This window comes from Lissotriton helveticus, chromosome 3_1 (genome assembly GCF_964261635.1).
Source record: "Lissotriton helveticus chromosome 3_1, aLisHel1.1, whole genome shotgun sequence".
In the NCBI taxonomy this organism is placed as follows: Eukaryota; Metazoa; Chordata; class Amphibia; order Caudata; family Salamandridae; genus Lissotriton; species Lissotriton helveticus.
In genome coordinates this window covers 386922107-386942337 of record NC_136061.1, presented here as the reverse complement: position 1 = coordinate 386942337, position 20231 = coordinate 386922107, and the positions used below count along the sequence as shown (strand labels likewise).

The 20231-nt window shown below is 43.0% G+C and overlaps 1 protein-coding gene across 1 annotated transcript in view; it reads right to left on the bottom strand.

The window, feature by feature from the left end:
* Nucleotides 1-695: 695 nt before the first annotated feature.
* The window catches only part of LOC144822509 (serine racemase-like), a 127235-nt gene continuing 107699 nt past the window's right edge, over nucleotides 696-20231 (bottom strand). Inside the window, exons 7-8 of the mRNA XM_078680131.1 lie at nucleotides 9222-9431; nucleotides 696-6513 (exon numbers count right to left, since the gene is read on the bottom strand). Coding sequence (XP_078536257.1) covers nucleotides 6313-6513; nucleotides 9222-9431 — 411 coding nt within the window. The 3' untranslated portion in view covers nucleotides 696-6312. The remainder of the gene's footprint in view (nucleotides 6514-9221; nucleotides 9432-20231) is intronic.

The window sequence follows — 20231 nt, the reverse complement described above, 5'->3', positions numbered from 1 at the left end:
GTTTAATGGTGGTCTCGGTGCTCATCTGGATTCCCCCTTCTTCTCTGATGACAAGATGCTACCATAGGATATGCACAGAATGCATTACTCCTTAGTACCAATCCTACTTTGAAATTAACATTGGAGCTTGAAGCCCTGGAGGATGATGAACCCTCACCCACCTACTGTGGCATGCTTCATCACTAGGTTCCTCGTCTAGCACTGGGAAACAGCCATCTGCACAAATGCACTCCCTTTGTTTTCTTAGTTGGTCTGGCTAATGATAAAGGGTTATGTATTTCTATTCTTTATGGAAACGCTATCATTTGTGTTTCCATCCGACCTAAGTTCAGATTGTGTATGTGCTGGTCATATGTATATTTTCCTTTCCATATTGCAGGATTCAAATCAAGCAGGTCAGGTTACGCGCCCGTCAACGTCTTGCCTGTCGACATGTTTCAGCGCTCATTGGTATCCCAGCCTGGGTCCTTCTTCAAGACAGTGGGTCTGAATGGATTCAGAGTATTAATGGTGAGATATAGTGGGTGTTACGTTCCAACAGCAGCTCTTGCTGGAATCTAATCTGCTTTACCTTCAGTCTAGAACAGAGAAACAGTGGTTCCTAATACTTCATTTAACGTGATTTAAGGTTATATTATTACTCAAGACCTGGTACTTGGTATTCAGTGTACCCCAGCCCCTTGAAGAAACAGCACTTCTCTTTCAAATATGTTTATTTATCAATTTAAAACATATCAGGAAAAGATCATGCGGAATGACACCAAAATAAATGTATATATATTTACATACTCGTTTTCTAATGCATACATATAAGCCATATCTATTATACCGTAAATACCAATATTGTACATGTAACTGAGTGTAGTCATGACAGCACAGTGCACAGGTGAGGTTGAAGGAATATATATAGACAGTACTTGTACAAACGGAGTACAGGCTGAATCAAAACTGAAATGCAGAGCAGAGGGCAATAGTTCATCATCAAGACTCTTGTATGATTCTCTAGATTCAGTGTGGTGGGTTTAACATCTATTGCTGTTGAGATTGTGCCACTGCTGAAAGCGTAGCTGGACTGCTAGACGGTGCAGAGACAGTATATCGAGTACAAAATATAGAGTTGCTCAAATATCGAGTTGCAAATATTGTGGGTCAGAAATATCCACAGCAAGAATATCGAGGTCAAGAATATTGAATTAAGGTAAGTAATATCGATTTTAAAAATATGGAGGTGTTCAATATCTTTTGCTAAAATAAAGTTGTTAAAAATATCGTTTTTTATTATTATGTATTTTAGTATATATTTTCTATGTATGTGATGTATGTTTTTGTGTATAAGAATTGTCTGTAATTTTTATATATATATGTTACGTTTTTAGTAGTAATAAAAAAAGATATATATATTTTGCTCTTTTAATTCCGTAGCGGATTGTGAGTTTATAGGGGGATAGGGTGGGAAGTAATTTAATAATATTAAATTTATTTAAAAAAATTTCATTTGAATTTTGCGCTTTTAGTTCTGTAGTGGGTAGTGGGTTTACTTACTACCCTATTAGTAGGGGAATAGGGTAGGAAGGAATAGGGTAGGAAGTAATTTAATTATATTACATATATTGATTAATTTTTATTTATTAACATTTCTTTAATTGATATTTTATAGTGATAAAATGTTTAAAGTAATTTATTATTAATCAATTAATAATTGGTTAATTCATTATTAATTCATTAACTGTTAATCAATTATGGTAATTGTGTAATTAATTTTTGGTGTGTGTTGTGGTGTTTATAGGTGTAAACGGTGGGAAGTAATTATTTTTAATTTTGGAATTAATAATTTGTTGTTCATTTTAATTAATTTGTAATTCATTTTGGTAATTGTGTAATTCATTTGAGGTGTGTGTTGTGGTGTTTATAGGAGTAAAGGGTGGGAAGTAATTTATTTTCAATTGATGAATTAATAATTGGTTAGTTGATGTAAATTCATTAATTGGTAATTAATTATGGTCATTGTGTAATTAATTTTAGGTGTGTGTTGTGGTGTTTATAAGTGTAAAGGGTGGGAAGTAATTTGTGTTTAATGAATGAATTTATAGTTGTTAATTTCAATTTCAATTTCAATTTCATATTCAGCTTTATTCGGTGCAAGTAAAAACATCCATAAAAGCATATAATTCGGGCAAAACATACCTATGATACATCGTAAATAAGATTATTATGAATGACAATTTATATAAAATAACAAATCTGGATACTAATAGATGTACAATTCATAAAATACACAATACTAATATATACTATTATCTAACAACCATAAGGATTCAAGGCAAATCGAGTTTTATGCTGACGGCTTTATAAAAGAAGGAAATAATTCATTCTGATTTTAAGTGCCTGTCCTTATAAGTGCATAGGGTTACGTAAAGTGCACTAGGCTGTAATGGTCTTTAGGCATTTCACTAGTCAATGTGAGAGATTAAGAACTTGTCATATTTTTACGGAACGGTCGTAAGGTGGTAATATGCAGAAACAAAATCATAAGTGCATGAGATTACATAAATGCGAGTGCCTTATCTTGTTAGGAGTAATACAAGGGACTAACAATTTTCATCCACATTTTCATATTGTAATACATCCAGATATGTATATTCCTTTCTTTTTCTGATTGCAAGTTGTAAATATCGGATTGCAGAGTTTATGATTTTCGGATTTCCCAGACTACAAATAAAGTTAAAAGCTTGTTTATAGTTAAAAAGCATATTTGATAGAAAAAGGGGCTTCAAGATTAGTTTCCGGATATCCCTGTAATAACTACAAAACAGAATAAAATGCAGAGTGGATTGAGGGGTTTTCCCGTCACACAGGCAATTTGGTAATTTATGACGCCACTTTTCCATTTTTGGGAATGCTACTAAAAGATGTAACATACTCATACTTAGCCTGATCAGATAGAATCTATGTTGGATATTTCTCACCAGCACAAGATATGGCTGTAGGGTCGTCATGAATGGCCGTTCACGGTAAGAAACAGCGCAGTTGTTAATTAATATTAATTAATAGATAATTATTTTGGGTAATTTAAAAAACAATGTGTTATATTTATTTTTAATAGGGTTTAGGGTGGGTATTAAATACATTTTAATTATTTAATTATTATTTGTTATTAGTAATTGTTTTTAATTTTAAAATACGTTTTAAATGTGTTTTATTACTTCATTGTTTAATTTAGTTTTGTGTTGTGGAAATGATAGTGTTTAAGTGTGTGTAGTAAATTAATGTTTATAGATTTTTTCATTACAAATATTTTTTAATTGATTATTAATTATGTTAAATATGTTAATACATGTAAATAAAACATTTGAAGTGTTTTGTTATTGGTGGTGTTATAGGTTAGGAAATCAAATAAGTACATTTATTTTCTAATTAATTCTTTTGTTTGTAAATATTTTCTAGTTGAAAAGAAATATTTATGTGTAAATATATTTATTATTTTCCTATATATTAAATATTTGTAAGTTTTTGTAATATGTAATTCATATTATAATATGTGTTCTTTTTATGTTTAATACATTTTATTTTAATTTTTTTATATTGTTTAATAATTATTATTGTTTTTATTTTTTATTATATAAAAATGTTTAAGTGTTTGAGTGTGGATAGTAAACAAATGTCTACGGTATACAGCACTTTCCCTACTGTTGCACTCATTGGAGTTGGAATAGTAATTTTTACATCTCCGCTATCCAACACATTCCCTACTGTTGCAGTCTCTGGAGTGGGAATAGTAATGTTTGCCCCTACGCTATCTAACACTTTACCTACTGTTGCACTCACAGGAGTTGGAATAGTAATTTTTACCCCTCTGCTATCCAGCAATTTCCCTACTGTTGTACTCACTGGAGTGGGAATAGTAATTTTTACCTCTCCGCTATCCAATACGTATCCTACTGTTCCACTCAGTGGAGTGGGAAGAGTAATTTTTACCCCGCCGCTATCCAACACTTTCCCTCCTGTTGATCTTACTGGAGTAAGAATAGTACATTTTACCCATCCCCTATCCAACACTTTCCCTACTGTTGCACTCACTGGAGTGGAAACAGTATTTTCTACCACTCAGCTATCTAACACTTTCCCTACTGTTGCACTCACTGGAGTGGGAATAGTAATTTTTCCCCCTCCTCTATCCAACACTTTCCGTACTGTTGAACTCACTGGAGTGGGAATAGTCTTTTTTACCTCTCCGCTACCCAACACTTATCCTACTGTTACATTCACTGGCGTTGGAATAGTAATGTTTACCCCTCTGCTATCCAACACTTTCCCTACTGTTGAACTCACTGGAGTGGGAATAGTAATGTTTTCCCCTCCACTATCCAACACTTTCCCTACTGTTGAACTCACTGGACTGGGAATAGTGATTTTTACCTCTCCGCTATCAGACACTTATCCTACTGTTGCATTCACTGGAGTTGGAATAGTAATGTTTACCTCTCGGCTATCCAACATTTTCCCTACTGTTGCATTAACTGAAGTGGGAATAGTATTTTTTTCTCCTCCGCTATCCAACACTTTCCCTACTTTTTCTCTCACTGGAGTGGGAATAGTAATTTTTACCCCTCCGCTATCTAACACTTTCCCTACTGTTGCATTAACTGGAGTGTGAATAGTATTTTTTTCCCCTCTGCTATCCAACACTTTCCCTACTGTTGCACTCACTGGAGTAGGAATAGTCATTTTTACCCCTCCGCTATCCAACACTTTCCCTACTGTTGAACTCACTGGAGTGGGAATAGTCATTTTTACCTCTCCGCTATCCAACTCTTATGTTACTGTGTAGTCACTGGAGTGGGAATAGTCATTTTTACCCCTCCGCTATCCAACAGTTTCCCTACTGTTGCACTCACTGGGGGAATATTAGTAATTTTTACCCCTCCGCTATCCAACACTTTCCCTACTGTTTCACTCACTGGGGATGGAATAGTACATTTAATTATTTTGCTATCCAACACTTTTCCTACTGTTGCATTGATTGTATTGGGCAATTTAAGTTTAAATATGTTTTCATAGTTCATATTTTAATGTATTGTATACTTTTTTATGTTTTAAATTACTTATATATATTTTTGTAAAATATTAAAGTTTAAAATAAATTAGAGATAATAGTTTATTGATAAAATGTATATATATATATGTATACATTATTATGTTTGTGTGTTTATTTTTATTTAATTGAGTTTATTTGTAATATGTTATAAACATGTATATTAAATGTAATTTATTTTGTTAAAATTAATATTAAATATATATTATTTTATTTTATATATATTTTAAAATCAATAATTTTACATCTATATGTTTAACTTCGATGTTTTTGATTCAATATGTTTGTGCTTACCTGTGTAGGAATGGGAGTCGATATTTTTGTTATCTATATATTTTCCTTACATCAATGTTTTTTACGTCAATATTCTATCACTGAACCCTGCTAGACATGGGCTCTTCCTCATTAGTTCTAAGCATACTATAACTCTAGACATTGTGCCCTTTTTCTGACCAGGTTACAGGGCCTATAGCCATGGCCTTTCCCATTAATGCTAAAAGTGTGATGTGGATGTCGGCTGTTGACATATGCAATCATTGCTAAGTGTTTTACAGGAACCCTAACTAGGAATTCTTCATCCATGACCATTGTCAGTGTGGCCGGAATCTAATGTAGAACCCATCTACACCACTACCAATAGCCAGGATGGAGGCACGTCCTTAAATTCTAGCCTCAATCTGTAACGCTCAAACCATGTGAAGAATAAAAAATCCCTCTGGCGTACCAGCATACTCCCATACAATGGGAACTATAGCCCAGTCTCTTAATGCTGACCGCTCCTGCTTTAGCTGGGAGTGAGGCCTCAGCATGGATTAGGTACTTCCATGAAGCCCAAAACTTGAAATGTTTTGCATGCTTTATAAAGTGTTGGAAGGATAATTTATTTTAAAATCCTGTACGGAATGGATATAGCGAACTAACATGGTTTATTATGTCTCTAGTGATTGGTGATTCCTGACTTTTCTCTTTAAAGGGGGTAGAAGATATCTTGTTTGGTGGGGACAATTGCAGTGCATTAACATTTGACTGAGCTGTCTTGGGACTAGTTGTAGTGGGCTTCGCTCTCATTACCAGGTGAAGAACAGGATCTGTTTAGTGTTTCTTCACTACATTCCATGATTTGACATAGATGAGGGAGGATGTCTGATTGAAATCTACATTGCTTATTTTTAACTTTGCAATCATTGCCTGTATATCCTTGTTTTATTCTTAAATGATTTTCAGGAAGTAGCTGTGTCTTTGGGGTTCTGAAGCCAGTCCAAGGCACCCATGTCTACGTTTCCTCCACAAAGCACCACACAGATGTTCTGTATCTCCTTAGAGAGGGCCTGGAAACGCTGCGAGAACACAACTGCCACTCCAACACCCGCCGTAGGTTCGATAACCAGCTTCATCCGCTCCCACACCAGCTGGGTTGCCCGCTGTTGGGACAGAATAGCAAAGACAGCAATTGGCTAACACTCTAGCAGACGCCACAATTTGAGACAGAGAACCCTCAGAGATGGCGTTGAACACTTTTGGAAAGTAATTAATTCTGATATACTAGCATGGAGAGGAACCATATTAGTCATTACTGCTGCTAGAAACTATCACATGACACATTGTGGACTAGCAAGTAAGAAATCAGAGAATAGAAAACAAAACAAATTAAATGTTATTTTAAAGAAAACAGTTAGAACAAACTTAGAAAATGTGACATTATCTTCACTACTTCCATATCTCAAAAATTATTTTATTAAGATTATATCTGAGGTGAACAGTCCTTTGATTTAAACTATTAGAAGGAAAAGTTCCCTGATGACAACAAAATGTCTCAACAAGTTACAGCTCACCACTGACTTCTGATGTGATTTATAGGTCATGAGTTTGAATTCCATTAAAGCCTTTCATCCTTCCCAAGTGGATCCAGAGTGTGCCATCAAACTGGTTAAAGATAAAAGAGGCTGTATACAGGCTTATGGGCTCATTAGTATGCCGCCCGCCATACCCCTTCGGAAATGGGACCGCCAGCAATGCTTGCGGCGGTCCCGCACCAACAATCAGGATTCGCCCGCCACACTGGCGGGCGCATCCCCCATTTGTAACATTGCAGCGGGCGGTGCTAAAAGCACCGCCCGCCGCAATGCCCAAATGCTAGTTGTGCGTTTCAATGCACAATGTGACAGGCACCGCGCGGTGCCTGCCACATTGTACATTGAAATGCATGGCGGTACCATAGGTACCCCCCATGTGCACCACCCACTCCCCACAATCCCTGGGGGCCCGCTACGGGCCACCATAGTTGAAGACCGCATGCCAACACTGCCACAGAAAGGCATTCCACCAGCATCATGCTAATATGGATGACGGTGCCTGCAGGGCACCACCACCATATTCCTGGGCTTTTCCACAGGGTAGGCAATCGGGCGGATTGCCTACCGGCAGAAAACCGGCGGACGGTCTTTCCGTCTGCCGGGGTCCCCTCCACCATGGTAATGTGGCGGGGGAATTTATGTGCGGGTGGTGGTTTTTGGCGGGTGGATCGCCACCGCCATAAGGGTGGTGGAGATCCGCCCACTATCTTAATGACCCCCTTAGTATGGCAGAGGTGCAGTAATAAAGGCTATAAAACACACATTATTACGAATCGTATTTGATAGGAACTGCCCTCATTACCAACAATGCATCGCTAGATGGTTTAATGCAGAGGACACTTGAATTTCCTGTTTTGTGCAGTATATAACAAAGGACAGTTTTAAGGCCACATGTTAGTGTTTGGTTTATTGCGGCATTGTCTGCTAGTTAGACATTGGCTTTAACTGTGCCCCACAAACACTAGAGAAGAGGCGCTATTTGGTTCTTCGAGTGGGGTGGGAAATTGCCAGTATTAAGCATGAAAAGAACTCAGTAACATGTTGTAACTTGTACTTTTGCTTTGCATCCTTTCCCTTACTTACCTGTTCCCTGCTGCTCAGCCAGTATGAATGTGATGTGTGTGGAATGATGGAATGCTTGATGAGGTAGTGGAACGCTGGAGTGCCTGATGTGGTTGACAGAGAGACAGTTGAAGTGTGTGGGCTGTGGAGCAATGATGCTGCTCCTGGTGGGGCTGAACTTGTACTTACCATCTAAACCTGTAACTAAGCTTAATAAAACCCCTACTTGTAACCTACTTCATGGCTACCTTTGGACTTCTTTTGGATTGAAACATAACTATTTTCAAAATTCTGTGAATTTTCTTGTTGACTGTTATGGGACAACTCCATGTTACAATTATGCTGACCAATCTCTTTTAAAGCGATTATTTCAAGTGTGCTCCTCATGAGTAGAAACACACTTAAACTGTCCTCTTTCAGCACAGCAACACAATTTTTTTCTGCACTTCAGCCTCTACCACTTTGGTGCGGGTTTAAATGTCACTGTTAAAATTCAACCAGGTGACAATATCTACCACCCGGAGACTAAGGGCCATATGTATCATACTTCCATTTAGCGAATTCCAAATAGCGAATTTTAAGGAATCGCTATTTGGAATTCGCTAAACGGTATGTATGTACAAAATCGCTTATCAATAGCGATTCCTTACCATTCCTAATTTGCGATTAGCAAATTGCTAATCGCAAATTACCCATCATTTCTATGGGCCAGGAGGCCCATAGGAATGAAAGTGCAATTTGCGATTAGCAATTTGCTAATCGCAAATTAGGAATTTTTTCAAGGGTGCTGGGGTGTCTCAAGAACACCCTGCTGCACCCCTGAAAAAGACATTTGGGGGCATATGGCGCACATACATGCCCTAAGGGCATGTGCGGGCGTCATATGGCACCTTTGTTTTTTTGTAAAAAAGCTTTTTGAAAAGAATTCGCAACTTACCACCAACTAGAAGTTGGTGGTAATTTGCGAATCCTTAATGGCAATTTTTGAATATTTTTTGTTTGATACATTGCATTTAAGGAATTGCAAAATTTGTGAATCCTTAAGTGCAATCGCAAAATAAGGAATAGCAAATTTTGCAATTCCTTATTTTGCATCAAACATGTTTGATACATACCATTTATCTAATTAGCATTCGCGAATGCTAATTAGCTTGATACATATGGCCCAGAATCTCTTGACTCACAACGGCAAAGTTACATGACCCAGTCAATACCTTTATTTCCTCCTCACTGACTGTGAACACGTCATCCACCAGACTGCGGATTACGGGCCAGGTGCTAGCTCCAATGCTTGTCTTGATTGCATCAGCAATGGTTTCCGGGGGTGCCAGGTTGGGGGTCAGTCTGTCGTTCAGCTTTGACTGGAAGCAGTCATCTGCGTTCTTTGGTTCAGCTGCGAACACCTTAACATCTGGCCTTAGTGCCTGTGGAAAGAATGTACTGGTGAGGATGTGAAAAAACACGAAACTGTGGTAATGAGGGAAAAGCAATGAACACACACTCTCTGTTCATGAAGTGAACTCAACCAAAAGTAGAGGATAAGAGCTCTAACAGTTCATCAGAGTCAAGTGTCACTGCCTTCTCGATGAAAACTGCCAGATGCCTCTAGGGTGTGCGCGGGGCAAGCAGGGGCTACTGGGTCTCAAGCAAAGGGGTTGTGGTCATTTGCCTCTGGTGCACTCTGGCTTTGTAAAACAGCCAAGAACAACCCCTTCAGGACTTGACTCCCTTTGGTAGCAAAGGCGGGCAGTCAATGGCTTCCAAGGCAGGTAGAGTGTGGGTGCTCGTGCTCAGGAATCAACTAACAAACAGCAGCGCAAAAAGTGATTATCCTGTTTCGAAGTTCTTGTTCTATGGGAAATGTTATTGTTATGCCTGAAGAGGGTTATGCACTACTAGCGCACACAGTGAAGCATGCACGTTCAATTATGGGACAAGTCACTAGCTTTAATAGGTCCATAAGGCATAGAAATGGGAGACGAAACGCAGGTTGAATTAGCTATGGGCCCCAACACCACAATTCCATCCCTTTCCATACTCACGTGGAATGTACAAGGCCTGGGTGCTAAAATAAAGCGTGGGTTGGTTCTGCAATGCATCAAAAGGAATGGCCCAGCAGTGGTACTTCTACAGGAAACACATCTCACAGGCACGTCAAGCAAAGCAATGGACAGGTGGGGATACAAAATAATGGTACATTCCGACTTCACGTCGGGCTCTAGAGGGGTGGGGATATTGGTGAAGAAGCAGTTCCCTTTGATAGTAAAAGAAGTTAAGTCTGATGGGGCGGGGAGATTCGCCGCTATAGTTACACAGTGGGAGGGAAGACCCTTAAACATAGTGTCGGTCTATATCCCCTCCGGCGGTACACGCAGTGGCCTTACCGGACCTCAGTGTGTTCTTACTTGGTTTACCGTCTAGGGAGCTCCTTATTGGTGGATACTTTAATGCGGTTGCGAACGACTCCCTGGATAGGTTCACTTTGAGGGCAGGTGTCTTGGGATCATCGCGTATGGGAAATTTCATGGACGTAATGGGTCTTACAGATGTATGGGGGAAACACCCCCCCACAAAACGCCAATTCACATATCATTCCAGTGTCCATAATAGCCTGACAAGAATAGACTATTTCCTAAGTTCAGTGGGGAGCCTTCAAAATGTAGACACTATAGAAATTAGACCCCGGGGCATCTCCGACCATTCCCCACTGCTACTCTGCTATACCTTTCACCACCAGAAGCGGCGCCGGATCTATCCGATACGCCCTGGTTATTTACAAATTCCCAAGGTCAGGAGGGCCCTTAAGAAAGCAACCAATCATTACTTTCAAGAAAATGCGGTATCCGTTGCTTCCTCCACCACTCTATGGGAAGCATTTAAGACAGTCATCAGGGGGCAGGCCATAGCTTCCATCACAGTACACAAACGGGAGGGGCAGCTAGAACTACAGAATCTTGAGTCCGAATTAAACATTGCAGAAGCCCAACACTCTAGAGATCCAACCCCTGGCACATCTCACGACTTGCGTCTTAAGCAGCGACAACATAGAGAACACTTAACAGAACTGACCAGACAGCAATTAGCGGCCACGAGACACAAAGTCTATGACATCGGTCATAAGGCAGGAAAGTTGCTGGCATGGCTAGATAAGAGGGAGAAAGGTGATAGATGGATAGCACAGCTTTGCACAGGGGATGGACAGCCGTCAACGGATCCGCACACAATAGTAAACGCGCTGGCGCGACACTTTCAGACAGTATACTCGTCGGATTCTGCAATGTCAGTAGAGGAGGCACTAACTTATGTACAAGACCTCGCCATGCCCAAATTAACTCCTGAAGAAGCACAAGAATTAGAGGCTGACCTCATGACAGACGAGCTGCAAGCAGCCATTAGGGCGTCGCAATCGGGCAAAGCTGTAGGACCAAATGGCATACCTGTCGAACTCTATAAGAGGATGGCGGATTCCGTTGCACCTCACCTATTAAATATGTACACGGACAGTTTGAAGACCGGGGAGCTCCCTCCGGACCAGCGCACGGACACCATAGTGGCTATTCAGAAACCTGGAAAACCTGCGGATAATTGCACCTCTTACCGACCTCTATCCCTCCTAAATGCAGAGGCTAAAATCCTTGCAAAGCTATTGGCGACTCGGCTCACGCCGCACCTGTCAAAGCTCATACACCCTGACCAGTCGGGCTTTATGCCAGGGAGGAACACAGCACTCAATCTAAGTCGGCTACATGGTATGCTCGCATTCGCAGTGCACGTACAGGAACCTGCGGTGGTGCTCTCACTGGACGCACACATGGCGTTTGACATGGTCATATGGCCATTTCTCTTCGCAGTGTTACGACATCTGGGGTTTGGCCCAAAATTCTGCTCATGGATTCAACTTCTATACACTAAGCCAATGGCGCATGTCACAGTAAATGGCCACATCTCTGATGACTTTCCCTTGGCAAGAGGCACGCGCCAGGGATGCCCAGTCGACACTGCTCTTTGCTCTAGTGTTGGAGCCGCTGGAGGCATGGATACGATGGGAACCCACAATACAAGGCCTCAACTGGACGGATAGCTGGGAAGACCGGGTGTCCCTATATGCCGCCAATATCCTGTTAAATCTGGGCTCACCGAGGCGCTCCATATTGACGCTACTAGATATATGTACGGCGTATGATAAGGCGTCGGGATACACCATCAACTGGTCTAAGTCTATATTGTATGTCCTGCACGGCGCACCGCCGCGTCTTCCTGATAATTGCCCACTCAGAATTGCGGAAAGTACGTTTAAATACTTAGGCATGTACGTCACAACTGACGCAGGAGAATTTTACAACAAGAATTTACAGCCGCCGCTCGATCGTCTCAAACGGGACACATGTCACTGGGGGTCATTACCGCTGACCTCATTGGGGAAGGCATCGCTTTTTTAAATTATGGCCCAACCCTGATTCCTTTATGTTTTGGAAAACACGCCATACCCAGTGATGACAACCTACTTTAAAGCTATTTCGGCACAAGTTTCTAATCTTCTGTGGGGTGATAATCCTGCACGTATTGCGCAAGCCAAGCTGATGCGGGGATGGTATGACGGTGGAATAGCGCTCCCTAATATACAACTTTATTATTGGGCGGCACAACTGAAAGTGATCAATCAATGGGTACATGTCCCACAAGCAGATCCGGCACTAAAGGCAGATAGAGCACAACTTGGCATGAGAGATATGTTCGCTCCCCTTTATGACAAGAGTATGTCCGTAGCGCTATATGGACCGGTGCGTCACACAATTGGATTATGGCATACGGCCCAGGCAAAATTGGGATGGCGAGGGGTACTAACCCAACTCACTCGACTGTGGGAAACGAAGCGATTAGGCAACCTTAGGTACAGTAAAGGATTTGATATCCACGGTAGGAGATATGTGGCAAGGAGGGGAAATAGTCTCCTTTGAGCACCTGCAGCAACAATATGAACTGGCCCCCTCAGAATTGTTCAGATACACGCAGATATGACATGCCCTGATGACAGCGATACCGCCTGGCTCCTAGGTTCCAGAGGCATCTCCTATTGAAGATAGGTTACTAACTGACTACATGCCAAAGAAAGCTACCTCTCTAACCTACCGTAAACTAGTGAATAACCTGCCTGATCCGACAGGTCCCCTGAGAGGTAAATGGTCCCAAGATATCGGTGAAATTGATGACTTAGAATGGCAGGAGGCATTGGCATCCCCTAGAGAGGTGTGCATACCCTCGCGCCTTAGAATAGTGCAGCTACGCATCCTGCACCGTTCATACTACACTAGACACATCATGCACAAGATAGGAAGGGCAGAACACCCCTTCTGCCTGCGTGGCTGCGGAGAGGAAGGAACCTTTTTCCACACCATATGGGATTATCCTAGAATATTGGAATATTGTACACAAGTCATGAGAACTATATCTCAATCGGAGGGGGTGTCTCTTCTATCAGAGCCCAGATGTTGCTTATTAAACATATGGGAGTTGAATGATCTCATGCGATTTGGGCAGAATTGGGTGACACTGGGTTTCATGGTTGCGAAGAAGAATATAGCACAAAAATGGGGAGGGGAGGAGGCGCCAACTCTTGCAGCGTGGGGTAAAGATATGGATGCGGCCATGATAGCTGAAAGAGCAGTGTTCAGGAGTAGAGGATGCCCTAAAAGGTGGAGTAAAATTTGGGGGGGCATGGAACAAATACAGAGGTGACATCTGTGATCCACCATCGGACCGTGAGGATGATGACTCAGATTCGGATGAAATCTGACATTTTAAGATTGACTGGTTGTGGTTTGGTTTAGAAGGTTATGAAACTGCAATATTGTGACTTTTTATAATTAACGATATATATGCTAATGATGTGCAATGCTACAATGTTCTTAATTAATGTTTCAGACTGTTTCCCTGTTGTGCTGGAAATGAAATGAACAAAATAAATAAAAATTGTTTATATAAAAAAAAAGTGATTATCCAACCCAGTGCTTTACTTTCAAGAAGAAAAATAGTTAAATGTACACTACAACCAGTGCTTTAAATGGGCCGGTACTCACCAGTACTGAGCAGCGGCACGTCTTATTTTTATCCCTTCAAGTACCGGCACTTCTGCCCACGCCAAGGAGAGCACTGGTACTATTGTATGATATATTGTTCATTGCTATTTCTGCGGAGGCAGGGTGGCGCCTGCCTCTATGATACTCTGACAGCCAAAGTGCCCCTGTAGCCTTGTGCTGAGCCCCTGCGGAACCAGAACCGTTCAACAGCAGCTCAGTTGCATTATGTCTTTCACGTGTAGGTGTCTTCACACTGAGCTTGAGAGAGCAGTGTCAATATCATTCAGGCACTGCTCTGTCAATCACATTTACACTATGTTGTGCATTGTGCACACCCTGGAATCCAGGCGACCCACTGAGAGTGGCAATTAAGGAAGTCACAGGAGGTAAAGAGGTAACAATGTCCTTTACTCTGCGTGAGCCTTTTGTGTGAGTGTTTGCTTGTGAGTGTTTAACGGCTTGTTTTTGCGTTTATTTATTTATTTTTTTTGTAAATCTATTTTTATTGCAGATAATCTTACACATTTACGCCGGTCAATAATTGCATAATGGTCTTTTAGATTGAACGACATAAAGAAATGTGGTGTACACAGCCATTTAGCCCACAACCCGGAGGACGGGCGGCAAGAATCAGAATTGTAATATGTCTACGCACTACATACCGTCATTGCTACATCCGGCAATCAAGGATTCTGCATCTGCTTTTCTTTTCTTCCCGGTTCCCCAACAAACAACCTATTCTATCCCTAGGGTCTAACAGTAAGGTATCTACATAGATGGACCTACGTATTCCCCCCTCTCACTGGGACCCTCAATTAAAGCTAGTTGTTGGCTTATGGGACGATCCTGGTCAGCTGGATATAAATCCTAGGAGGGTTGTTGTGTCCAGTCCACTGTAGCCCTAGTTTGTATAGGAATAGAAATTGAAGTGTGACCCCCCCTCCTCCCCCCCTCCCTCTCGAACTCCACCATCGGTGCATCATTAATAGGTCAGCCATTGTGGGTTTGGAGCATTGGGATCGTCAGATAGGGAAACATGCATTGAACCTGTTGTGTTACGGGAAAGTGGTCCAGTCGTTATATCAGTCCTCTGAGTCACCTCCTGTGTCATAATCACGCAACGCTTGTACCAAGGCCTCCCACGCCTGCGCAGACTCTAAAGCTTTATCGTTCTGCTGTTGCCGCGCTAGTTGAAATCTCAGAGTGCTCTCCCCCCCAGCCCATTTAAGGAATTCGCTGCGCCACTTAGCATCTACTGGACCCGTTCGTGCCTTCCAGTTCCGCGTGATTTCGCGTTTCGCTAGGATAAGTCCCATATCTATAAATTTGCTAGTGACTTTGTTTTTGGGGGTATGTGGGAACCAGTGGAGAACCCCAACCGCCATGTCAAAATGTAGCGCCCGCTCTGTCACCCCATTAAGAGTATCTCCCACCGAATTCCAGTAGATCGTCAAACTAGGGCAGTTCCACAACATGTGGTCAAGCTCCACCCCAGTGGCCTGACATCTAGGGCAAGCCGCGGTGTCTATGGCAAAGTATTGTGTTTGCGTTTATGTGTAAGGGAAAGAGGAAGATATAGAATCTGGATAGTCTAAGAAGGTGTTTTAAAGAAAGTGTGCGTACTGCTTTGGATGTGCATGTGTGCTAGGGCCTGTGTGAGTTTGTCCGCACACGAGAATTTGAGTATTTAAGCCGAATGCAAATAATAATAATCAGAGCCACTGAAATTATGCGTTAGGGTTGATTAAATTATGCAGCAACAAAAGGCAACTTATGCTGCGTAATGCAGAATAGTTCCTGATTGTATTACTTCATTATTTTGTAATTTGTATACTTGTTAACACTGTCTGGGCATAGGTTACCCTCCAGTTTAAACATAGCAATAAGCAACAGGAAGGTGAGAAGTCAACCAAAGGTCAACCAAAGGGCTTTCCACTGCGCAGCAGCATGTGTTGGTACGATTTTACTAACTTTTGAACTGTCTGAGGTAGAAACAATGTTTGTTTGTTAAAATCTGAAGATTATGCATCAGATGATGTGGCAAATGTGTCAGATCCATAATTTATGTGAAAAGGAATCGCATAATTCTACTTTCCTGACAATAACAGTGTGGCATCAAGAAGCTGCACTAGATAAACAAGTATTGGCAAATGGTACCGCTAGTGCAATTATTATTCAAAAAAGATTATTGCACACAAAAAAAGAAAACATGCGTCCTATATGTGGTGAGCTTAAGCATCCTAAAATTAATTTAAATAAAAAAGGATTTATCATAGCATATAATTTAACAGTATCAGTGCGCCCTATCAGGCATGTGAATTAAAATTGTTTTTTGGTTGGGGGTGGGGGGGAGTTTAATACAGCGCAAACTAGACTCCAAGGTATTAGAGCACTTTACATGAGCACCAGTTGCGTTACAGATGGACACATTAATTTTGTTGTGAGGCACAGGGAGATTTATTGATTTGAACAGAATCACAGGATGTTGAGCATCCCTGTCGAGACTTGAACCTGGTTCTCCAGCTTCAAAGTCAACTGCTCTAGATGTTTGGTAACATCCTCTCCTCAACTGGTTTAGAACCCCTTTTTAGTTTTAATATACATCACATGGAGGTATGATTCTTATTAGTGCAAGGAAAACCTGCATTGGCCCTTAATCACTGAAACCTGGAGACCTATTTTAAACAAACACAGGGACATATTATCAAGAACGGCGTAAGAATTATCGCCGGTTTAGCGGCAGAAAACTGCCGCTAAAGCGGCGATAATGGGCTTGATAATATGCCCTGGAGAACTCCAATAGAAGCCCATGTTCACACCAGAACATGGACTTCTATTGGCATTGATTTGTTTCCATAGTGCCTAAAAACCAGGGACTAACACAGGTCCCACCCATCCCTGCCTCTACTCTGCTCTGCACACCCGCTGCCGACCCAGTATGACAGTGCCCAAATTAACATACTAAACTACCAACACCCAGAACCCCACAGTGCTGAGATCTCATTGCTCATAATAAGAAATGAGGATGAGCCCTTTAACCCCTTTAAAGCGTTGTAAATAGACCTCCCCAGTGCTGCGCTGTCCATTGGAACTAGGGCTGAATGGACGTCCAACGGTCGTGCGCAGCACTGGGGAGGTAGTGGCCGTGACGACCGTTGGCCGACGGCAGCAATTAAGGGGTTAAATGAGGATCGCTTGAAAACTATGGTGCTAAAGGAGGGACGATGCCCAGGACTGTACAAATACGGTTTGGTGTTACCTGGTTTAAAGAGGTTGTCTAGGAGTGTGCATGTTTAAGCTGCTGTGCCATGGTTTTCCCCGGCAACCTCCTTTCATGTAGTAAAGATAGGTGGAAGGAACATGGCCACTTAAATTACAGACCCCCAATGTATACATGTCAACATATAGGGAATACCTAAGAGTTATTAGAGAGATACATTTTAATTGTATTTACTGTTAACTTTCTCGAGAATGAAGGAAAAAGGATGAGAAAGTTAAAATATAATTTAAGTTTAAAGTATTTTATTGAAGGAGTACACAGACAGAAAAAAAAACATTCAAGCACTGAAATCCGTGCTGTAGACTCGGGAGCCCCTCTTAAAGTAGTGTCAAACACCCCACAATTGTTATAGAAACCGTGCGAGTTCCGCACCCATATGCATAGCATCACACAACACCCTGAGACAGAAAAAGGCTCTCTGTACACACCCCATTTTCTAGAAACTGTTCCCACCAACTCCGTCCCACCCTGCCCCTCCCTCCCTCCCCGGCCCCCCCGTCCAGCACCCTGCTCAACCAAATATACTAACTCCTCCCTCGACCCTCCCCACTCACTCCCCTAGGTGCAATGACTGCTAGGCAGTGTAGTCGATCGGTGGTGTGATTCTCAATAATCTCAAGTATCTTGGACAGGTCAATTCCCTGAATTCTGTGGCTAGTAGTGCATGGAAGGGCTGCCAGAGTTCTTCGAATTGTTCCACATCCCCGGCCATCATAAGTGACAGTTTCTCCATGCCCAGGACATGCCATAATCTGTGCAGCCAACCTGTAATGGACGGGACAGTGGGAGTGCGCCAGTGTATGAGGATGTTTTGAACCGCTGAGCCTAATGCTATGGCAATTTGTCTGCCCTTATGTGATTTCAGTGGATACATCAACCCGTTAGGTAATCCCAAAAGGACATATGCCGGGAAGCGGGGCAATTCTACCTCAAAATGGACATCGACCTCATCAAGCACCTCCTTCCAGTAAGGAAGCAATAGTGGGCAGTCCCACAGAACGTGTGTCAAAGTGCCAAGTTGTCCACATTCCCGCCAACAGGCGTTATCAATAAGCCTATTCATCTCGTGTAACCGTTCCGGGGTATAGTACCAATAGGTAGACACCTTGGTGAAGGTTTCAGTCAGTCCTACATGATAAGCGGAGTGCCGTGCACGATATGAGACCTGGTCCCATTCCTCGTGGCTCAATGTCCTACCCAGCTCCTTATTCCAGCGTTCCCTACCAGGATTGTGAAAGTGGGTGGGGGTGTGTTGCAACATCTTGTAAAGATCCGTAATTAGTTTAGCATCCGAGGTGCGGGTCGCCAACCATTTCTCGTTCGGCAAGAGCTTCCTGTCAGCCAAGTCTCGTACCTGTGGCTGTAAAGCCCAGTTTCGCACCTGCCAGTAGCGCATCCTGTCCGTCTCCAAGAACCAAAATTCCTCCTTGAGACTCTGAAAAGGGAGGACCCCTTCCGGCCCGTACAGATGGAAAAGAGCCCTGCATCCAGCCGCCCTCCAGTGTGTAAATGCACCCGGGACATTCCCCGGCGCGAAGTCAGGGTTGTCCGCAATAGGCGTAAACGGGGAGGGAAACGTGGTGAGTTCATATGTCTGATTGGTAGCATCCCACACTCTCAGTGGGACCCGCGTAACATAAGACGCATAAAGGTTCGGGGGACGATGCGTTCTGCGCAGGAAGGGCACTTCCTGCAAGGGCTGGCCCGCCACCGCCTGGTCCTGGAAGAGCCAGTGCTTGTCCGACTCCCACCGACTCCATTCCACCAGGTATCTCAACTGCGCCGCCTGAAAGTATTTACGTAAGTCTGGGATTCCCAGTCCCCCCGACTCCGGCGCCAACAAGGAGAGAGCCCTCTTCATCCGGGGTCTGCGGCCCTGCCATACAAAGTGGGATAAAGCCGACTGCGTCTGCTGGAACCAGCCTTTGGGCGGTTGCAGCAGCAGCGCCCGGAACAAATATAAGATCTGGGGGAGGACCGTCATCTTCACCGCCGCCCCTCTCCCCAGCCAGGATATCATGCCTTTACTCCATCTCCCTAGTTCCTCTTTAATCTTCCTACCCAGAGAAACATAGTTAGCCGCCACCGTTGCCTGCAGCGTGGGTGCCAGCAGAACACCCAAATACTGGATCTGACTGGTCGACCACTGCATGGGGAAGAGGGCCTGTAATCCCTGTCTCGTCGCCGGCGTAAGGGAGAGATCCAATGCTGCCGATTTCCCCACGTTCATCTTGAACCCCGCCACCCGGGAGAAGGCCTCCAGTTCGTCAACGCACGCCGGCAAAGCACGCCTCGGCTCCTCTAAGGTCAGTATCACATCGTCGGCGTAAAGGCTGACCGTGTGTACATATCCTCACATTTTCACGCCGATCGCGTCCGGGTTCTGCCGTATTCTCTGGGCAAAAGGCTCCATATACAGAGCGAAGAGGAGTGGGGACAACGGGCATCCCTGTCTGGTGCCTCGCTCAATATTAAACCTCCGAGAACTGCAGCCGTTCACCCGCACTATCGCCGACGGGAACCGGTAGCAATTAAAAACCCAAGAGCGAAATTTCCCGCCGATTCCCAACTTCTCCAGCACCCGCTCTAGATAGGGCCAATGCACCCGGTCGAACATTTTTCAGCGTCAATCGACAGTAGCATCCGTTCTCCGGGGATCCGCGACGCCTTTTCCAATATATGTACAACTCTCTTGGTGTTATCCACCGTCTGCCTCCCGGGCACAAAGCCGGCCTGATCCGATTCCACCAGACCCGGCAGATAAAGTGCCAAGCGGGCCGCCAGAATTCCGGTGTACAATTTGAGGTCAACATTTAAAAGGGAGATCGGACGGTATGAGCTGCACTGGGCCCTGTCCTTCCCTGGTT